General features: G+C 38.0%; 1 protein-coding gene across 6 annotated transcripts in view; it reads right to left on the reverse strand.

Annotated features, from left to right (window-relative positions):
- The window catches only part of astn1 (astrotactin 1), a 348,102-nt gene that overhangs the window by 33,317 nt on the left and 293,869 nt on the right, over window positions 1–20,916 (reverse strand). For all 6 annotated transcript variants that reach the window (XM_028020864.1, XM_028020863.1, XM_028020862.1 and 3 more), the window contains 3 exons: window positions 16,995–17,272; window positions 15,856–15,989; window positions 15,206–15,357 (listed from right to left, as the gene is read on the reverse strand). In XM_028020864.1, coding sequence (XP_027876665.1) covers window positions 15,206–15,357; window positions 15,856–15,989; window positions 16,995–17,272 — 564 coding nt within the window. The remainder of the gene's footprint in view (window positions 1–15,205; window positions 15,358–15,855; window positions 15,990–16,994; window positions 17,273–20,916) is intronic.

Here is a 20,916-nt window from a genome sequence, read left to right on the forward strand (position 1 = left end):
CTGTGATTCATTAAAGTCCCAAAACTTGAGCTGTTCCTGAATTTTTTTTAATTCAGATTATGCCGTGTAGCTTTTTAACATCTTTTAGCTTTTTTTTATGTTGTTGCAATTGGGTGTAGTAAAAGAAATTCATGAGGGCTATTAACTTTTCCTATTGGGTCAAGTCAGTTTGAAAAGCTTCTTTCCCTCAATAAACAAAATCCTATTTTTAACATAAATGTGGTATTTACTCAGGCTATGTTTATTAATTAAAATATATTTTATGATCTGAGATGTTTAAGTGTGATAAAAAGCAAAACATCTAAGAAATCTGTTTCTCACAGGATTGTATCTCTTGCTTCCTTGTACACCACTATAATCATGTCCATAGATTTCAAACAATGCATAATTTAGGTTATAATAGGATTGTTTGGAGTGGAACATTTGTCAAATTCTGTTATTTAGGGCTGCCAATGATGCAAGTCAAAAACATTAACACAATAATCAATTTGTACCACGTTTTATAAAAATATTTTTTTCTGATCACAGGAAGGAATATTTTAAAGCCACACACAGCCTGTGAAGATCCAGTTTTACAGATGCTCAAGAACCATAACTCTCAGGAACTTGTCATTCAGCTGGAGTTGTTTACCCTTGGCATTCTTAAAGTATGATTGGCTGGAAAGAATCAACAACTGCCAGGAGACTGATTTGAGTTATGGAATAACTTTTGAAGTCGTCCCTGCTTTCGTCAGTTGCGTGTGTGTGCGTGTGTCCTAGACACTGCTGTTTTTCTCTACTCCTTAATGGAAAGGACAGGTGCTTTAAAGATGATCATGTTGGCATTGTGAAATCTCGACTTGTATTAGACATCAGGTTCTTTTATATGGAAATAAATTCACAGTGCACCGAGTCTCTTTCTTGCATGGTTTTGATTAAAGATTGTTTGTTTATGACGCAAGCAGTTATATATCCTACAAAATGGGCCACACCACTTTCTTATAAAAAAAAGAAAAAAAAAAAACACCCAGTTGATGTTGACCTGCGAAGAAAAACATACATCCATGCCAAAAATGGTAACACAATGTTCCCCAAAAATGTTGCGCTTATATTTCAAAATTTGTTGATCGAATTTGAGAACATTCGCTTGGGGGGAGCTACACTAACAGTATGGTAAATTTGATTAGTTCACTGTGTCAGAGCAGACATGCTCTACAACAGGAGGAGAATTGGATATTCCCCTCTTGCCATCATTGACGTCACAAAAAGGACCAAACATGCATATACGTATCAATTTGGAGGTGTGTGCGCTTCACCTGGTGGGGCTCTGTTGCGCAACGAGCGAATTAAGAGGCATTAGAAAAGTGTATTTTTTTTGGAGCATGTGGGTTGTTGGTTTTAGGCATTGAATGAAATCTTGCATGTTGCAGTCAGGGATGACAGGAACAATGACCACAACAGTTACTGTTCCAAAAGTGTTGCAATAAATCAAGTAACTCAAAAACTATCAGCTCTGTGTGTTTGTGAGTGGCTAAAGCATTAGCATAAGGTCAGTTCACCCACTCCTTCAAATTATTCATGGAGGTCCAAACCTGTACACAGCTGTACCTTTATCACCGCTACCAGGCTCCATCTTGGAGCAACCAGGACTCAGATATGCTGATATCATTAATATTAAACCCAGATGGAGATCTCCCATGCTCGATTGTTCATAGTTGAGTAAATGTAAGTGAGCAAAGTTTATTTATAAAGTGCTTTTTACAGACATAAAATCACAAAGCGCCGTACAATAAAAATCAACGTTAAATTATAGAGAGAATAAAACAACCAATAGGAGAACAATAAAATCATTTGTATCCAGTGGGAGCACATTGCACCCCAGAAGATCTCTTTATGGTCTGTCTACCTTTTTAATGTTTTCTTTTTGTTGCTAGGCTAGTAACCACCCCAATTTTCTGGATGCACTGCTGTAATATATTAATTTTTGAAAAATAAAAGAAAATGAGTGATGCCTCCTGAAAGAGGAGGCTTCATCTACAAACCACAACAGGTCCTTTGCTTTATGGCAGATGGTTATTGAGGACTGGAAGTGATTCAAACTGGAATAAAATATATATTTATTATCTCTGAAATATATCCAGTTAACACTTTATTGGCAACGAACATTCAAAGCAAACAGGGGAGTGTTGTGAACCTGATGAACTGAGTGGGATGAGCGGGTGGAGCGGGGAGAAAAAGAGCAACTGAGAAGTTTACGGACCGCACACACAAATGAACACATGGTTTATGCAGCAACACACATGTTTTGTCCATAAAAGTAAATGCCAACGCTTAAACTCTCGTTTGATTCTCCTTTTGTTTTTCTTCCAACAACAGGTTTCACAAAAGACAACCTGAGAATTTAACCACTTCTGCTGCAGCTAGTCCCAAGGAAACTGCTCACTTGATTAAAAGCCCCCTCAACCCATACACACCGCGATATGCCCAACTGGCAGCAAAGCTTTAACAAAACCCATCTGGACTTGTTGATCTTTATTTCACAGCGTCACAACATTCAATCATGGATAAAGTCTTGAATGCTACTTCTTGGCACGGCAGTACTGGTTATAACCACTAGCAGTCAATCATAATTGCCCACATGGGCAGGAGCGCTGGATACAAATAAGTCATTTTTGGATAGAGAGAAAAGAGGAAACAAAACAAACTGTCTTGTATTTTCTCTTGATGTCACATTTAACACGCAGGTTTCTGAGCTGTATTTGCGTCATCGCTGGGTGAGCTGCATCTTAGGAGGGCCGCTCAATTATTTCAGACTTTGACCAAAGCGCGTCTGATCGGTGGACAGGGTTACCATGAGAAACATTGCACGCTAAGCGCTCATGTAGCCAGATACATCAAAGCCCCTTGGAGCTAGCTGGATGCAATATTTGAGAGCAGAATGTCTAACTTAGCAGTCATACGCTGTAAACAATAACATAGTAACAAATACATTATTTTCTAATTAATCAACTGACCTCTGCTCCCAAAAGGACAATTCACACAAACAACTTCCTTAAATGCTTCTGGAGAGATGGAGATGTCAGTCAGCTGCTTTTCTCATATAAAAGATATGCTTACATGTCTACAAACGTGTCCACTTTACGCCGACCTGCTGCAGATGTATTATTTCCTTGTGTCAAACAAAATCTTGGAATCACTTCATTCAAATCACCTCATCTTTTTTCATTCTTTAGCAAACCTAAAATGATTCCTCACACGAACAATATCTTTGGAACAAAAAGCCTGTAACCCCTGTAAACTCCCTTCGTCTGTCTATGTAACAGTTTTGATTGTGTTCTTCGTGTTGGAGCAATGGTAAAGTCTTACGGTGCCCCCATCTTTTCAGCCCTAGCAATGCAAGTGCTCTTTACAAAAGGCACGTTTTTGCTTTTCTACAATTAGTTTTCTCAGTCAATTAAAAAATAATTGCGGACTTTAAATCTGAAGAGGTTAGAAAGTAAAACGGAGATTTCGGTTTTCTGTGGAGAAAAATTGTGTGAAAAATTGTCCGTCAAATGATAGTGTGCAGCTTGTAGAAAATCGGACCGGATTATTTTTACCTGTGAGAGCGAAAATTGTCAAGAAGCAAAGTTTACAAATAAATGTTTGTCAGCAGCAACCACAGAATCCTGGATACTCTTCAGACAGGTGATCTTTCTTCCTTCTCTATAAACCTCCGGTATAAGAAGGGTGCAGAAGTAACATAAAACAAACCGTTTTGATGCTCTCTAGGAGGTCGTCGCATTGGAAAAAAAAATCTTGATCATAATGTGGACTATTAGAACTGAACCAGACACAAGCTGCTTTAATGTAAAGGGTTTTAATTAGTTTAAAGAAACAGTGCAAGAGGGTTTGATTTATCAAAGCGGGTTTGCTTCTGAATCATACATTTTATCCTTGAAAATGCCTCACCGTTTTTTAATAAAGTTTTCAGCAAACATAAAACAAAAATATTTCTCCTCTCTTGAATTCACAGTGATATTTGAAACAGAGATGATCTGTGCCGGCTGCATCGTGTCAGTCAGCAGAGGTATTATAAGGACAAGAAAGGAGTACATTCACATATCTGTGCATTAGGTCATTCATGAGTCTCTAATGGAAAAAGCATTCTTTAAGAATGAAGCATCAAGTTTTTACCATGATAAACATCTGTCATGGAAACAATACTGAACATAATTGTGGTTGTTTTAGACAATTAAGATGCTATCTCTGTTTTGCAACAGAATTGCAATTTTAGCACCAGAGTGATTATATCCTTTGCTCTCTGCATAAACTATACACAGTTCTCCTAATCAGAAATTGGGTTATATAAAATAAAAGTCCTCCTGGAAGCTAAACTGATTTGGCAATTTTGTTAACAACACAGTAATAAAACAATGTTGTCTCTTTAGCTAATGAAATAAATAAATAGCTACCTCTTATTACCGGATGCTTACATCAGAGGAAAGCATCTTAAGAAGAACATGCTTGTGTATAAAACGTCTAACATTATACTGTAAAATTTCTGCATTCTCTGGCTGCCCACGACTGAAGCATGCAACAGTGATCCCTACATGAACTAGAAATATTTGCCTGGGAGCAGCGGCGCACACAGGATTTTCAACAAGCAATGCCCGCTGTAGAGAAGGGATCTGTCAGCCATCTGCTTAGGTTTTTACAGTGAGGTTTGGGAGTCCGGTTATTTGGAATCTCTACATGAAGCTCAATAAGATGAATGAATCCAAGAAAAAAATAAAATAAAATCACAATCTGTGACCAACTTTATAGGTCAGTGCAGCGTTTTCTTTTTTAAGCCAAAGATGTCACACTGACACGGAAATAGCCACACGCGGGCCAATGGTCGACGAGGGCCAGAGGTAAACAGTAGAATGATGGCTTCCTGGGATCAAGCTAGTGGGGATAAGAAATGGAGGAATTAAATGTGGAAAACACAAGGATTTATATAGAGACAGACATGCAGTGAACTGTTGTGATGACGGGCAGCAAAAGTACATGTATCAGCCACAACATAAGACAACTGGTTTGCTTACTGAGGTGCTGATTTGTTCATTTATATTTGTCTTAAGATGAAGGGCTATTTTGTTATTGACTGCAGGCATGGGATGGACCAATGAAATTTCAGGAAGCAACGGTAAAGGTATGCTTTAGCTGTTTGGTTGGCTAAAACATGGTTTATGTTTAAAACAAACTGCTGAGAAACAATTAAGTTTAAATGATGAAAATCATCAACCTGCCCTGGTCAATGGGAAAACCTGTCGTATTGGTGTCTCATCCTGAAATCAACTCCATTTCAAAACATAATACACACAGTGCACATTTCACATTCAACTTAGGGTTGTTCCCTAAAAATACAAAGGTCAAATGCACAAAGCTGTTATAGGTGCTACATGTTTGCTAAGAGTTTTTGGCGCCTCAAATTCTGAAAATAGACGCAGAAGCAGTGTACTTAGCTTTAACAAGTAAACAGTGTCTTTTGGTGCCAACACAGTTTGACAACCTGTAGTTCTGTAAATTTAAATAAGCCAAAGCAAACACAGGCCAAGTCTTTAGCTAAAATGTATTTGTGTGCTAAAATGATAAGTTTTAAAATAAGGGAGGACTAAGGAAAACAGCAGCCTGTTGGGTTGTTGAGTTTACAAAAAATAGATCAGGGATGTTACTCTTTTTGTTTGTTACATATTTAAACAAATCATGTAAAGCGTGTTTAATAACTGTGTTGCTTTTAAAAAAATTCCATACACAGAATATGATAAGAGCATAAAAAGCAACTTCTAATAAAAATCAAAGACAAGGCAGTTCTTTTTTTATCCTGATATTATTATACAAGTAATTACATTTACAGCATACTTTTACAGGCTGTAAATAATGATTTAATAGTCTGAGCCATGTTTAACAGCAATCCAAGCATTTCATATTTTATTAAATAGTTAAAGGAATGTAGCAATCTGCTGTATTCATTTGAACAAACTACTACATTATTGTTTTATTGAGATGTCAAGAAGGTTCTGAGGAATATGCTGTAAGGTCATGACCTAGACATCCTTGCAAAAGTAAATATAGGAGTAAATTCAAAAACTCCCTCCTGTATATCTGGTCTGCTTCATAAATCCAGTGCAGAAATAAAACTAAGAGTGACGGCAAAACTGTTGCAAAAACGCAAGTAAGATTACACTGCTTCACAAATCACCAAAACGAAAATCTATCCATATTTTAAATAGAGTTAACTGGTTCACTGCTTTGCTTCTGTTTGCCTCGGTGTTACTGAGAAAACCTGTTTGTGGTAAGTGTGGCAAGTTCAGCTATTCAACACAATAACTTGAATTATGATGTTTTGGTGTTGGTCAAAAACTAAAGCGCAATCCTACAGTTAACCTCTAAACTTTACCTTCCAAAAGAAATTTAGGGTCGTAAGAGAAGAATCACATTTGAGTACCCAAAATAAACAGACCACAGACTGTTGTTGCTTTCGCTGATCTCCAAAAATTTCAATTATAAGTGACCATTACCGTGTTTATTTCTTGAGCCGCATGGACATGAGCGTAGGGACTTTTGATCTCCAAAGTAAAGTAAGAACGGCTGTGAAAGGTGAAGCAGTGGCAGCTCATTAGACCCGTCTGCTACGACGAGGAACGCGGTTCAAGCTGGGCCGACAGAGCTGTCTGTGTATAGATAAGAGAGCGGGATGTAAACAGGTGGGCAACGTGTTTATTGACAGGATTTAGAGTACCACTGACCCCTGAGCAAACCTTGCCCTCATTTGGCAATGAAAGCACTTCCGTCGCTGGACAGCATCCAGCTCAGGGGGATGTTTGCTTTCACTGGCCGAGCTCAGTGGTGCCCGGACTTAAAGCAGACTTCCAACTCTCGATGGGTCCACACATCTGCTGGGGACCCTGCATATTCGTGAGGGAATGTCTGCGCTTTCGCTATGATCTCACCTTGTGTGCCTGAAGCTTGTTAAGGGAGGAATTACTGCGCAAACAAGCTGTTGTCGGCTCCAGACCCAGCAGAGTTCTGGACTCTGTGATGTTCAGCTGTATCTGTGCAGGCTTACCGAACGTTACTTAACCTCAGACAAGAGGCGAATATACAAAATGCAACTGTGCAGCTGTCAACAAGGATAAGCCCTGCATGGAAACACCGCACCTCTCAGGATGTTTTGTCTGAAACATCTGCTTTCGATGAGGCTTCAGAGAAAGTGAAGAGATATTTGCTATTTTATTCATTTATTTACGTTTTTTTTGCTTCCATCATTGGTGATTGCTGATGTCTCATTCCCATAAGTGGAGGCTTGAATTTGACTGACCTTCTGGAAATTAAATTTATACAAACGTTTATGGATTACCAGGACAAAAACATGATTTTTCAAAATCGAGGAAGATCAAACATTTTCCATGAGTCATGGCAGCAGAAACAAATAATTCATTCTGCACAATGAAACAATATCCTTGCTTTGTCATAAAGCCAATTGTGTTTTTCCCAGTACTGATGTGTAACATGGTAATAAGCCCTTAATTTAGATATTCATAGATTTATTTTATTTACTCAAAAGAATATTGGAAGTTTTTCTGTCTGACAGACAGTCTGTTTTCTCCCTTCATTCCTAATATGTCTTTAGTAGGATACATATTTACTCATTGTTGTTTATTTTTAGACACAAACACCAGTGAACTATTTATTCTTAGGCTTTAAATAAGGAACCTGCAAAAACAACTCAAATTCTAAGAAAAGAAACAAATGTGATTGGGATGTATTAATTGAAGGACAGATAAGTTAAGTTAAATGAATGGATCTGGACTACTCTGTAAGTTGCCCATTGTTATATGGGTATTTCTTCAGAATCTGGAATAAAATAAAAAAAACTGCAACTTTCCGGAGGATGAAGGGCCAGACTTAAGGATTGTTTCTGCTTGGAGATTATGATGAGGTTGCAGAGAAACAGCGTTTGTTTGTCAATGTTCTTGTTCAGGAGGGAGACGTGTGGGGAACACAATTTGGATGTTTTTGTGCAGAAGAGAAAGCATTGGTTTAAACTAACAGAGACAGAGCAGAATGGGTATGTGTAAAGTGGGTGTACACATGGTTTAAATGCTTTGTGGTGCAACAACACTTAAACTCCTCAGCGAAATCTGCAGCAACGTCACAATCAGCCACTTCAAGAACAATGAGTTGTAACAGCACCAAAAATCAAGATGCGAGTATGACATCAAAAACCATTCATCTAAAAGAAGTAAGAATGAAGTCAAATGGATTACCTGAGAGAGTGACAGTTACCAGATTCCCACATAAAACTAATTTCTAGACTTTCGCCATCTCAAACTCCTAGAGTTGTGAATTGTGGCAAAAAGGAGAACATATGATGGGTAGATGTATGTATGTATGTATGAATTAATATAGTGCTGCATTTTACTGAGCTGTAAAGCCTTCCAGCATATCTATCCATCTATTTTCTTACACCCTTATCCCATTGGGGTTGGGACGGGTGTTGGTGCCCATCTCCAGCTGTCAATGGGCGAGAGGTACAGGGGTACAGGGCAACACAGAGACAGACAGGACAAACAACCTGTCAACAGCACCCCCCCCCCTCCCCCCCACACACACCTAAGGAGAATTTAGATAATCAAATTCATCTGACAGTCATGTTTTTGGACTGTGGGAGGAAGCCGGAGTACCTGGCGAGAACCCACCATTGCTTAAATTTGTATTATGATGATCTTAATTTAAAAAAACAAGAGGATCACAAATGGCATGTTTCACTATTCCGAATCACTAATATTTATCTGAACACCTTCAATATGAGGAGAAGCCTCATACACATTTTAATGTCAGTAATAATTCAAACTTTTTAAAATTATTTTAACAAAATTCTAAAACATCAAAAGACTACATAACACTGATCTCAGAAATTGCTTAACTTTTTCTCTAGGTATTCCAGCATTAAAATTCAAAGCTGATCACATTCACCAGAGGGAAGCTGGCGAGTGATTGTTAAACAGAAGTCCATCTATTCCCGCTGATGGATTTTCTCTGTCACCTATCTTCATTGGGAATTCCATTTAATCTGTATCAGCGCACCGCACAGTTACAACAATGCCTGTTAAAGCATCATTAAAGACGACAGAGAGATACCACGACGCATCAATCATAGTTCTTACTCTTTCACGCTGCAAAACTCACCGTAAGTATAGCCTCTACTCTGAAAACGGAGGTTTCTAATAGCATGAGAGCTCCTAAAGAGCGCTATGTACAGCAGCTTCAAGTAGTCACGACTATATGTGTGCAAGCTGGGTGTATACATCATCCATTTGGTATCTGGTTTGACCGCTGATTCACCTTACCTAGATCTTTTTTAGAAAAATGGACAGCTGAGGAAGACAAGTATACAAAAAAGGTAAGAAAGAAGGTTTTTCCTTCTGTCAATGAACCTTAAAAAAAGAGAGGCACGGTTAAATAAAAATGAGTCGGTTTAAAACTAGATAACTTGCTTGAGGTAAGAACATCAGGTTGAGAAAAGCAGTAGAATAGAAAGGTAGAAATACGAGGGAAGGCGAAAGAGGATTATCTGCAAAGAACTGAGCGCTGGCTCATGCAAAACCGATTTTGTTAGATGACAGAAAACAGCTGAAATGAAAACCGTTGCGTGCGGCGGGCTTTGCAAGTCTTTCCATCTCTTTTGAACGCCGTTGCTGTCTCTCGGTCTCCTTCTTGTCTTTACTGTTGCTTAATACACCATACACACCCAGCCATCTTCGCCAGAGCGCGCCGTACAATTACAATTAATCATTAGCAAAAGAATAAAAAAAAATAAATCAATGTATAAATAAAAAGTTGTCGTAAAGTTTTCTGCTGTACGTTTATTTTTGTTTGCTATCCGGTTTGAAAATAGAGCTGAGCCACGCAAACCAGATGTGGACAGCTTTCGCTCAGCGCAATTAGACCTGCGCTGTGCAATTTCACACATCACAGACTCCAAATGGCAGTGAGAGGGAGCTGTTAAAAGTTTTGACAACCTCAATACCCCGAAGCTATGGAATGTTATTTTGTTAAACTGTGTAATTCTCCAAGCCTGTGCATTATATGCCTGTCTATTGGGTATGAAGGAGGGGGTGATTGGTTTCAAATGGTTTAGGGAGTGTAACTTTTCTCATGAGATTAGATGCATCTTCTCTAGAAGAGGAAAGCGTTTGGACACTGAGCAGCAAAATGAACAAGCCGATTTTTAAGCCTTGTTTGCACCAACTCAAATCGTTTCCCTCTCTTCGATTTTGGACAGCACTTTTCATTAAGGTATAACAACGTATTGACGGACAGAAAACAGAACTGAAACAACTTAAGGATCTTCGATTTTAAATGAGCCACACTGCCGAATGTATCTTCAAAATAAAGATCTAGGGAGCCAGAAACGGGGAAGAAGTAAATTGCTGCAGACCAAAAAGTAGGACTTTAAAGGTACGTTCCTGTTCAGAACGTACTTTGAGACAATGAGCTACATGCACATAGAAATTTCTATAAAAAGAATGCTTAAACAGCGTAAAGGGCTTTAAGAGTCAGCTGTTTTAGCTCCGTTATGCTTTTCTTGAAGTTAAGTTAAGAACTCACCAAACATGTCAAGTTTGATAAAATGCATCACCAACAAAAAAAAATTCCAAGCAATGGTTCAACAAGCGGTTTGCTTGTAAATTTCCTCTGATAGTTAAGATGCTAGAATGCCAATGTTCAGGGTGAGTTATAGCTAGAAAGTCATTTAAAATTGTTCCTGTTCCTAACAGGACAGCTGAATTATTTTTTTAGCAGGATGGCAGATTTGGAATCTGGCATATTTAACCAATACACAAACAAGTCTAAAGTAGAAAAGCTCAACTGCACTTACATGAGTATTTATTTGGTATGTTATATGTTGTGTAAAGTATGAAAATAAAACATTATTAGAAGAGAATGTTCTACAGAAGGTACAGAACGCATAAACTACGAGCCATTCAGGATAAAGTTTATCTCATTGACTTCTCGGTTTAGGCAGTGGTAGTGGTTGTATGCACTTTTTAAGTTTTCAATGGAGAAAGCTCTGATCCTGAGGATTGCAGACCCAGTTAACTTAGTGAGGACATATGCAATGTGCTTTAGGACCACAGCATAGCAGTCAGATGAGCATCATGACTTGGAGCTGACTTGCATAAAAAAGTACTACAGTTTGTTTTTTCGTCCTGGTGAAATTATAGATCCCATGAGTAACAGCTGGGGACATTTATAGCAGAAACTGTCCACACACTAATAATGCACTGATGCACTTTTGTTCTTTAACCAGCACCCCAACACTGCCCCTGACTTTTGTGGATAGTGGTCCAGGAGTCAACATCCTTCCATTTGAATAGCATAACATGCTGTGGTGCTGGTTGATCACCCAACATCTAAAGGAATATACTACTTCACCAATCCCATCCAGACAAAAGGAATGGAAATTTAGTTTTTTGTTTTTCACAGAGATGGCAAAATCTTCTTAGGTGCTTAGGGGACATCATATATTTGTATATAATGGAAACATTTCGGGGCAATAGTAATAGTAATAGTGTTTTTACCCAAGTCACTTAACTAAATTTTTCTAAGGATTTCACATGAATCTTTGATGCTTTCAGAGAATAGAGAAGAAATTATATTACGTAATTTGAATGTATCCTAAAAATTAATTTATGTCTTTGTTTTGTTGGCTCTTCTGGCCTTTATTTGAGAGTGGTCAGACAGGAAAGTGGGTAATGAGAGAGAGGGGAGACATGAGGCAAAGGTCATCAGGCCGGGAATTGAACCTGTGATGGCCGTGCCGAGGACTAAAGCCTCCTTATGTGGGTTGTGCTCTACCCCCGTGCCACCACAGCACCCCTTTATGTTTTTGTTTTTTTCCTGTTATTAGGTAATCACAGTCATTGATTTTGGACTAAAGATGTAACTTCAATGTGTTAATCAGCAAAATGGTTTACATTTTAATGCTAAGGGAGCTGAAGTTAGGTAGACCAGCCCATGATTGGCTGAATGGAAAATATTCTTTGACTTTTTCTGTACTCACTCTTGAGAATCGATTTTTTTATTTATTATTTTTTTATTATCTGAAAGCCACCAAGTTCACCTTTGCAGTCATTTGTAAAACATTCTGCAGGCTAGACATTTAGAGGTCAAACATTCATGATCTGTAGAACACATTAACATTGGTCAATGCAAATCATTTTGCACACAAAATACTCTTTATGGCCCAGAAAGGATTGCTCTTAACTTGAATTGAACATTATATCAGGGAACAACAGCTTGAACCTAGACCATCTGCTGCTTTCATCTCAGTGTTTATCATTCAGACAACAGAGATTAGAGGATGGGGGGAAAGAAAAACATTTCTATTATCAGGGAACCAAACGCAGAGTAATAGTGAGCTGACAGACAATTTATTCAAAGGGCACAAAAAAAAAAATCAGTTCCAAACTAAAGGTCTTATTTGCATTTAAAATGATATTTCATACTTACTCATCAAAACACCCCTCCCTCTGCTCTTTTGGATTCAGTGGCCCTCTAGAACTCATAACAAATCGCTTAGATGACAAATGTTTTAGTGTTTCTGGGCTTTCCTTCTATATGCATGAATTTACAAAGCAAAGGAATGAAAAGAAAGCTGATTTTCTAAAAGTAAAAATTAATTACACGATAGCAAAGAGAGCAGCAATTCAACTCGGCTGGCTATGTCAATATGTTTTTGTTTATTTTTAAATGTCTGGTTGTGCACAACTAGGGCATAAATTGCTGGTATATAATAAACGTCAGAGCATTTCTTTCATTAGAAATATATTTTAAACTCATTTTCTGTAAAGAATTTCTGTAAAAAAAAGCTTTGCTGGCCAAACAAGGAGAGTAAAAATATCCTGACAACACTTTTTGTTTTGCTGTATTAACACTGTTCACCACACTGGCTTCAATCTACATTTTTGATTACCATTTGAAAGACTAATCCTTATCAATAATGACATTAGATTGATAGGGCAATATATTGTGTAAAATGATTGGATAACCTCTACATATTTATGTACAACTTGATTCTAAGGACCATCACCCCATCCAATTTAGCATTAGAGGTTCCAATAATGTCACAAATAAAAAAATGCAACAAAAAGGAAAATTAAATTTGATGCAGCATATGTGCTTGTGATTCGCACATATGCTGCCAAATTTCAATTTTATATTAATACAGATTTATATATCGAGATATCCGACGTAAATTCTTTGTACTTAAAAAACTAGTGTCATGCTTTTTCTTTTCTTGCCATGTTTGTTGACGTGTCTGCAAATGTGAGACTAAACACCAGGAAACAAAACATATGTACAAAATACCAGGTCCGATTGCTTGTGATTCGCACGAGTTTTGTATATTGTGTGTCCATCATGATGTAGGGTTTAAATTGTCTGTTATGTACTTGCACACAATGAGCTAATTTTCCTGTTATGCCTATTTTGTTCCTTACTCCCAAGTGATTAAAGTTTTATTAGCTTAAATGATAAGAAAATAAGTAAGAACATCTGCATGGAGTGTCAGGGGAATTGTAATGTCATTCAACTTTTGATAGCAGAATTTCTTAAAGTCCAAAGACAATATGTTGCAGTGTGCCTTAGCGGGAAATCAAATTATGTTTTGTTACAGTTTTAGATGTGTAGAAAGGAGAAGATGGAACTGTATTTACCTTGTTTATCCTGAATATTTTAAAATCTAGAAGAGATTGTGCTATGGGCTTTTAAGTGCAAATATGTTGAATTAATCAAATATTGCCTTAATTATTGATAATACAAATATGTCAATGTGACATGAGAATTTTTTTTTATTGTTTTAAGTTTTCATCACAAAGAAAGTAGAGATCCTTGGAACCTTAACTGCTAAACCGTTCCTTTATTTTCTTAGGTTTTTGTCTAATACAGCATCCGATTTTCCTTTCTCTGCATTCTGAAGCAGCATTATTGATTAATAATCCTCACTGTTCTGACACGTACAGTTTATTCTCTCATTACGCTACAACAAACTCTGGTACTCAAGGGGAACTGCAGCACTGTGCATTATGGATAGGATCATTACGGCTAAAATAAACTGTCCCTGTTTTGCCAGTTTCTGCTCATTTAGGGCCGGCCAAGTATCTCTGCTCTCTGTCATGGGTAGTTACACACCCTGCTGCTGGTTCACTGGCTAGCCATACAGCTTCCTGTTTTCAGTGAAAACACGAGGGGGAAAAAACCCTCAATAGTTAAATCCATATAAATGAGCAAGAAAGTACATGTACCCCATTAAAAGAGAAATTTGGATTGTTTTTATAGTAATAATCAGAACACATTTGTTTCAAATTAGGTGGAATTTCATTGTTGGTCACAGATCTGTTATGTTGCCATTCCTCAACCCGTCCAAAAAGAATAAAATAAGAAAAAAAGCAAGATAATTCCTCCAGACACTAACAGCAAATATATACAAAAAATAAACGTGCAAACAGCTTTCAAAAAATGTTACGAAGTTGAACTCCTGTACTTACTGTATGTTATTTTTTTTATTATTATTGATGTACACCATCTTGTGGCAGCCTTCAAAATAACAATCTAAAACAAGGCCTAAAGCAGAGATCTATAACCCGTCACTCTTTAGCCACTCGAAAATGAAATAATTCAGAAATGAGAAACATTTGAAAAAACAGAAAGAGAGTGGAGGTTAGTTTTAGCATGTTAGTTTTAGCCTTTATATATACAGTATATATATAGGTCACAGGATGTGTTACAAACATTATATTTATTATCGACATAAGTGAAGTGTATAAACATATCCATCTTTTCATTAAAGCGTATTTATTCAATGAAAACAAAGTTATCCACTTTAAAAAGTAACTTTTAATTTTGAATTCAATTTTCTGTCAAAACACTTGGGCAGCAGGGGTTGATAAAAAGGTTGGTTTTGTAGGTTTTGCGGCTCTAGATGGATTTTATTTTGTAGGAGTAAGAATAAAAATGGATTATTGTATTGAAAAACTTGCGAACCCCTGTGCTAAAGCAAATGATGGTGCAATTTCTACTGGATTTCATGATTCGTGTCCCATAAATAACTCTCGCTGCATCCATGGAAATATCAATATACCTCACAATCGATCCGCTGGTGAGTTTTATTTATGGCCATTCTAATGCGACGTACCTGTCTCAAGTTTAGAGTGGTCCGTCCTCTCTGTCACCTTCTCCTGGCTGATGAGGTAATCAACGGTGCGTACCCCGATTGGTGGCTCTGTGTGGTTCCACTCCATGATGACCAATGAGCTGCTGGGCTCATAGGTGTAAGACAGCTTCAGCCTGGTGACAGAGGGACAAACACGGAAAACGGGCGCCGTCGTGAAGCATCCTGTCAACATGGCGACCTTTTACCGTAGCCGACAGCTAACATCATCCTTCCTGATTCACACACCTGCGAGCTAAATAAAAACACAATCATAAACACTGCTGTCGAAGAAGAAAGTCAGGGATTTTTCTCTCAACGTCTGATTCGCGCTAGAGTTGATGTTCGGCATTACTATACGAAGCACCAAGAATTTTGTATACACAGGTTGCCCTGGCAGCCAAACAATATACACCAGTTTGTTTAATTGAAAAGCACACCCTGAGCGGACAGGAGGAATAAACCATTGATCGCTGTAATGGTTGGCTGCAATTAAATATTGAGTATCCACAGAAGCTGATTGCTCGAGTCCACGCTGGAAGGAGATTGATTTCTGCTGGTAAAATGACAGATGGCATTTCTCACATCCCTTCCGAATGGGTTGAACTGAGGTAAGGTAATGTTATTTCACTAACATGGGTTGAGGAAGCGGGGCGCAGGTGGGCAGTCCATCTGTGCCAAACGCGCTGGAATCACATCGACACCAGTCATCAATAACGTCGCCTTTGCCTGAGCACCACAGCATGCTCATCATTGCGTCCTGGAGAGCCTACAAGGACGAAAAGCCCAGGATTAGTAGCAAGGCAAACACAGCTTTAACTACTTTGTGTTGGTCGATCACAAGAAAATGAATTTAGGTTTTCGGTTGCAATGTGAAAATATACGAATACAGCTTGTTTGGAGTCAAACGTTTACTTGTGTTGAAAAAAGCATAGCAGGTGATTGCAGGAGCAAATTTGAAGCCCAGTTGCACTTACTAAAAATCATGTGTAAATATGTGAGTAATTTAAGAACAAATGACACCTTTTCTTATAAATTGTGCTATCGTGGGCAGTAAAAGGAAAAAAAACATACAGAAATATTCAATCAAATTGGAGCTGTTGTGTTTTGTCTTGGTGAGTGTCTACACCAATAATTTCGGATGTTTCCATCAATAGCAGCTGTGTCTGTCCGACTGAGCTTGGCGATAAAGGCTCTTAGACATGTACAGCCCCATATCGACCGCCTCTTCATCCTGCAGGAGCAGAAGCTTTTTCGACGTACAATATTGATGGAATCAAATAAGTCACAGAACAGCATGGCGGCCCCGCGGCATGGCATGCTTTCCAAAGAGCAAGGTGTGAAACTGAAAGAGAAATACTTCCCTGGTAGGTTCTTTGTGTTTCATAATAAGGGCTTAAGGTTTTGGATGTCACACATACTGTTATCCACATAGAGAAGGCTGCGTAGCAGGGAGCCAGCTGACGGACTCTGTGCGGTTTTAATGATCATGCAGCCGTCCTCATGCCCGGATTATTAAATGCTGTCTTTAGGCATAAAGTTCCAGCTCAGATTCAAAGGCGTGGAAAAGCCTTTGCACATCAAAGTGGAAAATACAACAATTTGACAGAAGTAGGAGACCGTGAGGGCAATTTTCTTAGACTCTGGAAACACAAATCAATTTCTGGAGAGAATAAATTTGAACTTAGTGGAAAAATAAAAGTTGTGCAAAATAGGTCTTTTGAACATACGGCTCTGTGAAAAATCTGAAGAAAAAAAAAAACATTCCACAAACCTGATAGGTCTCGTTGTTGGACACTAATTCGTAGATGGGAGCAGCTTTGGTGATCTTCAGGAGGACGGGTTCAGACTGCTGCCGCCCCTGTGCCGCCCTGGGACTCATGTGGCAGAGGTGGCAGGAGCGTGGGCACTGGCCCTGGCTGTTGCAGTCCATCCTGACACCGGCTGCCATGCGCTTAGCGCCCGTGTCCAGAAGGCTGGCAATGTATGCTGGGTAAGTCAACGTCCTGGGCTCCTTGTCCCGCTCCTCGGACTCCTCTGAAGGGGAGTTACCTGAATGTGCAAACAACAAGGTGATATAGATTAAGGGCAGAATTTTCATGCAGAAGGCTGAGAAGAAAAGTTGGGGGCTAGGGGAATAAAATACAGCAGAACTGAGGAAATATTTTTTTTGTAGCACTGTGGCAAAACTACAAAGCATTTATATATATTCCTAAATTCCCATATCTTTCTTTTGGAGTGTTTTATTCTTTCTGCATCATAGACAGAATACATGAGTAGGGGTTTAAATAATTGGAGCTTTGTGTTGTGTCTGTGCTGAACAATGAAATGTTTACGCTGCGCTAGATGTGACTGCTTTATTGATTTTATTTCTTTTCCTTTCCTCTAGCTCTGAGTTTAGAGTTTGACACACACACACAAAAATACACCAGCAATAACGTCAAAGATAAAACATAAGCCACCAAAGCAAAAACCCTGGCTTTGCCTTCCAATTTATAACACATTAGAAAAAGCAACATTAAATTTAGCTCTTCTCCAACAGATAAGATGAAAATTAGATTAATAGGGACTTTGTTCTCTAGAAACTTTAATCAATTTCCTTTCAGCCCATTTTAATGCAGGAAACCTTAATTTGACATCCAAAATTGAAAAAAAGAAGATGTAGACATCAAGGAAATGTATGCATACTACTGAGGATATTCCATAAATGATGCAGCAATTGTAATAATTTGCCGAGAACCGTTCTAATCACAGTTTCTCTGCCAACAATAATAAATACAGCTGATGCTTCCTCTTTTTGTTTTTAACAATCCATTAACAGAGACCTATATTTCACTTACATTTTCACTTTTACAGTTAAGCCCACAATGAGATTGAATAATTTGAAATGTGCCCGATTTAAAAACAGGAAGCCAAGAAAATACAGAGGTGAACCAAATAAAGTGAGAGACATTTTCTCGTGTATATAGAGGGAAGGGAGGTATTTTATGGAGTCTTTTTAGCTTTACATGAATTTATTAAAATAAGAGTCATATCAAGGTGGGACTGGCTATGAATTATTGCAACCGCTGTGTTTTGCTGTGGAATGATTATGCAATATAAACTTCAAGGATTTGTTACTTACAATACACAAATATGAATTATGGTGAATTTGCTCCAATCCACTCAGGGTTAAAATGATAGAAATCCTTGATTATATCTGGTTCGTTGTCTGTTACTGAGATCCTTCGGGCTTGATTTTAAGAGGAATTTCAAGGTATTTTCTCTTCTACCATTATTTCATCCACTTTGTGCAATGTCAATAGTAGTAACAAAGACCTTAAGAATAATACTTGACTATGGACAAATGTTTGTTTGCTCAAGTCTCCAATAAAGCCTTTCTCCATTTCATTTGTCCATGTGAGCAGCTGAAATGTTCAGTCATGTTTGAAGGTGTGACTTTTTTTCTTAGCACCAGCTTCTTCCTTGGATGACACCCTTTAAAATGGCATTAAATAACTTTAATAAAAAATATGATTTGTATTATTTGTCAGAACTGTCACTATGTCCTGATAGAATATGAGCCACATGATCTGTGAAAAAAACTGAGCTTCTCCATGTTCTCTCAGTGGTCCTAGTGCCATCTGCAGAAATACATCGCTCCCAGAAACAACCAATCAGAGCCAGGAGGAGGGTCTTACCACAGTCAGTCATGCTTGTGTACACAGCGTGCTTGTACACAAAAAGAACTGTTTAAATACTTTGTTGAATATCAAGTATTTCAACAGCTGAAACTAAATTTCTTTTCAGAAAAACATCAAACCAAATACAACTTATATTCAATGTGTGAGTCAAAATAATACGGTCAAGTCTTTTAGGGATTCTTTGTTACTATAGATGTATTGGCATCATTCACATAAAATATTTCAATATGAACCAGTAATGACCACTTATATAGCAAATTATTAACTATTAATGTAGAAAAGAGCAGAGCTGCTTCATCTTTGTTTCAAATCCAACAAACATACAAACAAAAAAATAAGCTAAAGTTGGAAGCATTCTGGATTAAAATCTCAGAGGTTTTTCTGCATGGAGTTTGATTGTTCTTTCTGAATTCTGGCCTCCTGCCACAGTCCAAAAACTTGACGATCAGGGAAATGGATCTCTCTAAATTATCCTTATGGGTGTGTGTGTGTGTGTGTGTAGTGTTGTATGTCTTGTGTGTCTTCATGTTGCCCTGTGACAGATTGGTGATCTGTCCAGTGTGTACCTCGTCTCTCGACCAATCACTGTTGGAGATAGGGACCAGCCCCCCTAAGAAAATAACTGGATATATCCAACAGATAGATGGATGGGTTGGAACAGAGCAAACCTAACAACCAAGAACTGTGCTTTGCCATACTACATGGTCATAAGTTTTTTCTGCTGCCTTCAAAGTTATTAGGTGAGAAACTTTAAGTGAAAAACTCAAGTAAGCATATCCAGCCTTGAGAACAAGAACCGAGAGCAAAGCCAACCCTGACGAAACAGATCAGTCTGTGTGAAATCAGTAAAAGACACAGGAAATGGAAATGAAGGAGTAAACAGTCGGGACATTGAAAGAAGCTGCTGATACAAAAATGAACAAACAATCACACCCAGCTGTGGAACCGTGAGGGGAAATGAATGTTTCTGGGGATCGGCAGAAAAACATAACATCCTACAAATATATACCAACCTAAGAAAAACCACATTAGCTCTGCCAAATATAGCATAGAGGGAGAAAAATATCCATCTGGGATATTATCAAAACATCTTGTATCCAGTAATATTCTGCAAGAAGAGTCATTTCATTTAAAAGATACTGTATATATATATATATATATATATATATATATATATATATATATATAGTTCTGCTTTTGAGAAATGGAGGGTTGTGCCAATCACAGGGAAGGTAAAAAGATCTGACTGAAGTTAAAGAAAAAAACCTTTGCAATATTTTAGAAAACCTGTTTTGAACTTTTTGTTACGTTTAACAAAAAGTTAAACCGTTTAAAAATGTAAACAGCTGAAACATTGACATAAAAAAACTGTTTTGTGAGAGCTACAACGTTAATAACCCTTTGCATCCAAAGACTTGAACATTACCATGAATGTCTGCGCCCTTGCACCTCTGACCGACCAAACTTTAATCCATCCCTGTCAAGCTGGCTCACTTCTTACTAATCAGTTCTCATCATTCCATCTTTACTTGCCACCTTTTTGGCAGACGGAAATTAAATGTGGCAGTTTTATTAGACCAGGCGAGAGCCTTGTAGGGCAAGGAAAATTGGCAATGATTAGTTCAGTTTAGTTTTGGTTTGGTTCAGCAGTGCTCACTGTCAACTCAGACTGCTGGAGGATATTAAAATGGATGAGCGGCTTGGCTCGGCGACACCCGTTGACTCGACATACATAGCAAATAATCACATTAAGTTTGCTCCACCTCTGAGCAACTTGAGAAATTAGAAACTAAAGAAGAAAAGCAAAGATTAGTGCCTTTTAGAAAAGCTTCTACAGCGTTTTTTTAAACTTCTCACACTGCACCCACAAAAATCCATGGTTTAAAGGGTTTTTATGTGACATAGTAATGCAAAAATAGTGTAAAGATGTGAAGTGGAAGAAAAATGTTACATTGATTGCAAGGTTTAACTTCTTTATTCTTGCTGAGAAAAGCACCATGACGCTACCATCAC

Source organism: Xiphophorus couchianus, chromosome 6, assembly GCF_001444195.1.
Source record: "Xiphophorus couchianus chromosome 6, X_couchianus-1.0, whole genome shotgun sequence".
NCBI classification, from domain to species: domain Eukaryota; kingdom Metazoa; phylum Chordata; class Actinopteri; order Cyprinodontiformes; family Poeciliidae; genus Xiphophorus; species Xiphophorus couchianus.